Source organism: Lactuca saligna, chromosome 2 (assembly GCF_052625555.1).
Source record: "Lactuca saligna cultivar CGN05327 chromosome 2, ASM5262555v1, whole genome shotgun sequence".
Classification (NCBI taxonomy): domain Eukaryota; kingdom Viridiplantae; phylum Streptophyta; class Magnoliopsida; order Asterales; family Asteraceae; genus Lactuca; species Lactuca saligna.
The window spans coordinates 9,362,470-9,367,115 of record NC_136418.1 but is presented as its reverse complement, the minus strand read 5'-3'; the positions used below and the strand labels follow the sequence as shown (position 1 = coordinate 9,367,115).

At 34.9% G+C, this 4,646-nt stretch overlaps 1 protein-coding gene across 1 annotated transcript; it reads right to left on the bottom strand.

Moving 5' to 3' along the window:
• Positions 1 to 709: 709 nt before the first annotated feature.
• LOC145030667 (mechanosensitive ion channel protein 6-like) lies at positions 710 to 4,099 on the bottom strand. Its single transcript, XM_078979059.1, has 5 exons — positions 2,303 to 4,099; positions 2,082 to 2,205; positions 1,665 to 1,958; positions 1,368 to 1,570; positions 710 to 1,280 (listed from the first exon to the last, which is right to left on the bottom strand). Exons 1-5 carry the CDS (start codon positions 3,991 to 3,993, stop codon positions 992 to 994), a joined length of 2,601 nt encoding a protein of 866 aa, XP_078835185.1. The 5' UTR covers positions 3,994 to 4,099; the 3' UTR covers positions 710 to 991.
• Positions 4,100 to 4,646: the final 547 nt, after the last annotated feature.

Genomic DNA, 4,646 nt, shown 5'->3' with positions numbered 1-4,646 from the left:
TCGACAACGGATGCCATATGTTAATTCTGTTACAAACATAAAGAATATACTAAGATTATAATTTATAATAAAATAATAATATAAAGGTTATTAAACATCCATTTAAAAAACATAGTATCTTTTAGGGTAATGATAAGAAAACTCTTAAATTTTGCAGAAAGTATGGATTTATCATTTCTTGGATTTTGGGTTCACTAATGCCAGATTCTTATAACTTTTTTTTTTTCCTCAATTTTACAATTTCTGCATAATTACTGGCAAAACCGAATAGTTTTTTCAAACTTAAGAAATTTAATGAACCAAAAAAAGCCAAACTTAAAGACTTTTATGAACCAAAAAAAATATAAAACGGAACATTTTTGTCAAAATAGAAGGGTTTAATGAACCATAAATACTCAAAAGACAAAAATGAAAAGAAAAAAAAAAAAAATTTGTAAATATCCATCTGCTAAAAGTAAATCCATATATTCCTCCCAAACCAAACTAAGGGTTTTTGTCATTATCCTATGTTTTATCATTCTTTAGAAAATCCCATACTTGAATCCGAAAAAACCACTAAAGATGTATTCAATTTATTTTATAAAAAATGATAAACGATCAATATTTTTTGTACGTGAGAAAAAGTGAACCCCGAACCTTTTCGTAAAAGCCACTACAACTTGATGAAGCATTTTTACCTACTAAAAATCCTATTTCTCAAAGATAGGTCTAGAAAAAAAATTAAAATTAAAATTATAAGGATGACTTTTTAATAAGAACGTCAATGTATATAATTAAAAAAACATACGACCCACAAAATTGATCATATATGGAACAAACGTGCCTAAGGGAATGGGCTCCAAGAATTCCTTATGTTATCTGTATATACATCAAAATATCGCAACATCTAAAGTATCAAACCACAAGATCATAGCGTACAACGCACTGCAAAATTAGACCTAACGCCTTCATCAATAAACAGGTCATGTACCTCACTTGAGACATATCTATATCAGTTTGCCAAAGTATTCCACGTGGATGGAAGCCGATTCGATGTCACATTCGGCAAGTTACGGACATTGATGTCAACAGGCAGCATGCGGTATTCAACATCCAGCTCTCTAAAAACTTTAATCATTTCCTCAACTAAAAGAGCTCTTCGTTGCCATCTTTCACCCATGTCTTGGAAGTTCATACGATGTGAAAGCCATATCGATATCTTTAACCGATTCATGTCCTCTACATCCCTCAACACAATCATAGGCGCCGGGTACCAATGGTCGCTCTTCTTCTCAATATAGCTGCAATCCCAACAAATTGTTAATTCACGATTTATCAAATAGAAGGGTAAAATAGTCATTTGCTTGTATTCAGACAAAAAGATGTACCTTGTTATCCTCTCCTTCATGAGAGTAATCTTTTCGCTAGGGGTTGATACGTGGATACAGAACTCAACAGCATCTCCCATATCGGGACTACGGTAGTAATTGGCGATTGGTTTTGTGGCCAAGACACTGTTTGGATATATAATTTTTTGGTTGTCGAACCTCAAGAAAACTGTGGTCAATATATTCATCTCCTCAACTACCATCTGCAATGCCACAATATCGAAAATTACAACCATGATAATGGTGTAGATGTATATAGATATAAATGAAGGTATGTTGTTGTTTTTTTATGTTTACCTGAACACTATCGACCTCGCAACGATCACCGACATCGAACGGATGCATTACGAACAAGAAAATAATGGCTTCGAATGTCGTCTTGCATGTGTTACCAAACACAAACACAACTAAAAGGAGTTGTGAGCTTAGGAATATGAAGAAATGCGTGCTTGCAACTTTAAGTATAAGAAGCCAGATCACGATTATTAAGATCCCGACAGCTATATTCAGCATTTGATGGAGTTTGTTTACAGCTGTTTTTGTGTCATTCAGAGATAATGCAAGAGCTCTTCGCTCTCGGAATACTTTAACCTGGATAAACAAACGTTTTTTTTTTTTTTCAATTCATAAATTAAATCATCATTAAATATGGAAAAAAAAAAGTTGATTATGGAAAAAAGATAAAAAAAAAAAAAAAAAAAAAAAAGGACTTACCACCCAATTCTTGAGAAGTGCCTTGCTAATTCCTTTGGTTTCACAATCACTATCAAAGAGTCGAATCGCCTTCAAAGCTTCATCGTCTCTCAGAAAACGCATTAAATCCTCTAGATAAATACGCCTGTGGAGGTTTTAAAAAAAAACGATATAGTGAAAAGATGTTTGATAATGGAATAATGGATAAAAGTTAAGGTTTCAAAATAGGATTAAGAAGTTACTTGGAGCCTTGCTTAGCGACATTACAAAATATTTTCTTGGCTGCAATTTTGGCTTGTTTTTCGTTTGTGATCTGCACTGCAGACTCATCTTCATCACCTGTTGCACCCTCAAGTTGTTCATCTAAAGTAGACAAAACTCCTGTTCTAACAATATTCATTAATCTTTTCATATTCCAAGCCGATATATTCTTCTGATTTAACCTATGCAAGTGATCAATTGTGATCCCCTCTTCAGCCTTTTTAGGCGTGTTAGCTTCAGAAAATTTACCACTTTTACCAGCCATGGGAGTACTGGTTCTTGAAGTGCCTATAAACCTTCCACTTTTCTTGAATATATTCGCCTTAAGATCGGGTGGCAAAATGGCACCAGCATTCTGAAGCTTTTGAACCTCTGCCATCATTCGATCCTCCTCTTCCTGTACTTGTTGGATCTCAATCACGGGTGGGCCCGAAAGGGTTTCGATTACATATTGATTGAATAAAGATTCTTGAATCCGATCAAAAAACGTGCTCACATGGAAAGAAGATGCAAGAACTTTGACTAATAATGTTTTCAATAGCCAAACGATTGTCCCCACTAAAAGACATATCCAAATCTTTGTCACATAAGGCAAAACCTTCCCATGTGCCATTCGTTCCACTTTTTTATCAAATATGCATTGCCAAGCGATTAGAACTAAAGTTAACCAAACACAATTTTGAACTGCTTTTCGTAATCCATACACGAAATATAAAACTTTTTTCCGAAGTAAGAAGTTTCCTTCTATCAAGTTTACAAGAACCCTAATCGCCCACCCTGAAACCAATCGTCCACTGATCAAAACCAACATCATAACCCCCCATTTCCACAACACAAGATCATAGATTTCCTTGTTCTTGAAATAAGGAATTGTGAGAGAACAAATTAAAGCAGCAAGAATGAGGATTAAACCGAATAGCTGAAGTAAAGTCCATTTGTTATACCTTATTTGCTTATATTCATCAGGTAAATCATCGTCCAAAAACGGATCGTCTTCGTCGATTTCACTACCACCTTTCCCTAAAATTCCCGACTTCGATTGTCTACCGGACCTCTGATCTATCTCCGGTGGATCCATTAATCTAGACTTCGTTTTCGTCCGCATTAAGCTCGATTTTCTCTTAAACGAAGCATTCGAGGAGCAAATCAACACTTCTTCACCGCCGCCGCCGCCGCCACGACCACTACCACTACCATTGGACCTCTGCCGTAGAGGCTGTGGCTCAATCACCTCATCATGAAACGAAACCCTAACTTCCTTAGGCGAGAGCATGCCGTAGTTACTCGGACTTTCGGCTATCCTTGATAACGGGGTAGACTGTTGCGTCGATGGCGTATCAGAAGTCATGAAATCAAAGTTATCATTGTTTTTCGAGAAATCGTAACTTGATTCTCTCCAAACTTTGTTAGGGTTTTGTTGGTCCACAACAGAGTTGAACTTGTATGACGCCAGCTCTGCTTCTTTTATAAGATCGACATTACCGTTTGTACCTTTACCTGTATCTCTCCGGCGTTCGCCGGAATCCGGAAGTGGCAGAGAGGAAGACATAGTAGCTGATGGAAACTGATCGACGGCGTTATCGTTCACGTGAAGCAGGATTTGCTTTTCTTCAAGCTCGATCTGTGGTTCGTGTTGGGGAGATTTGTTGAAAGACTTTCTGAATTTGTCCATTACAATCAACAATGTTCGAAGAATTTAAATCGAAAGCGTCAGATTAAATTATTATTCTTCGGGAACGGTGCACAAAGCAAGGTGATGAATCATCAAAGGCAAAGCACCAACTAATTTTAAAAAGGACGACACAGTTTTTTGTGAAGAAGAAACGCCTTCAACTTTATATCAGTTTGCACTTTACACCTCGTAAAATCATATTATTTCAAATTAAATTCTAAATGTAGTTTTCTCTAGAAGCTCCGAGACCCAACCTTCTTAAACGTTTGTATTCTAGGTTATTAACTAAACTAATCACCGTTAATGAGGTTATTAATAAAAGTGATTACTCGATCACTTTGTAAAATAAACTTTTTTTTTTTTTTTTTTTAATAAAACATATCAAGAAAGGACTAACATTTCTGTTTTCTGATTCTGAATTTAGTATTCTTAAAATAAATATTTTCTATTGTAAATTTAATATTTTAATGTGTTAAAGCTAATCTTAAACTTCTAACCCTACATTTCTTTTGAAAAAATGTCTAACAAATGAATTATTAATTAATACCAATTAACACATTTATTAATTGAACTATTAAACTTTCACCAATCAATCCGTAAATTATAAAGTCACTTTCAAAATATTACTTTGCGTTTATAAACACATTGATTGT

What these genes read in the sequence shown, in the direction of transcription:
- LOC145030667 (XM_078979059.1), bottom strand. Translation starts at nt 3,993, where the DNA reads ATGGACAAATTCAGAAAGTCTTTCAACAAATCTCCCCAACACGAACCA. An exon ending in CACTTCTCAAGAATTGGGTG is followed by an intron (nt 1,959 to 2,081) that starts GTAAGTCCTTTT and finishes TTGTTTATCCAG; the next exon opens with GTTAAAGTATTCCGAGAGCG. An exon ending in ATGAAGGAGAGGATAACAAG is followed by an intron (nt 1,281 to 1,367) that starts GTACATCTTTTT and finishes TTGGGATTGCAG; the next exon opens with CTATATTGAGAAGAAGAGCG.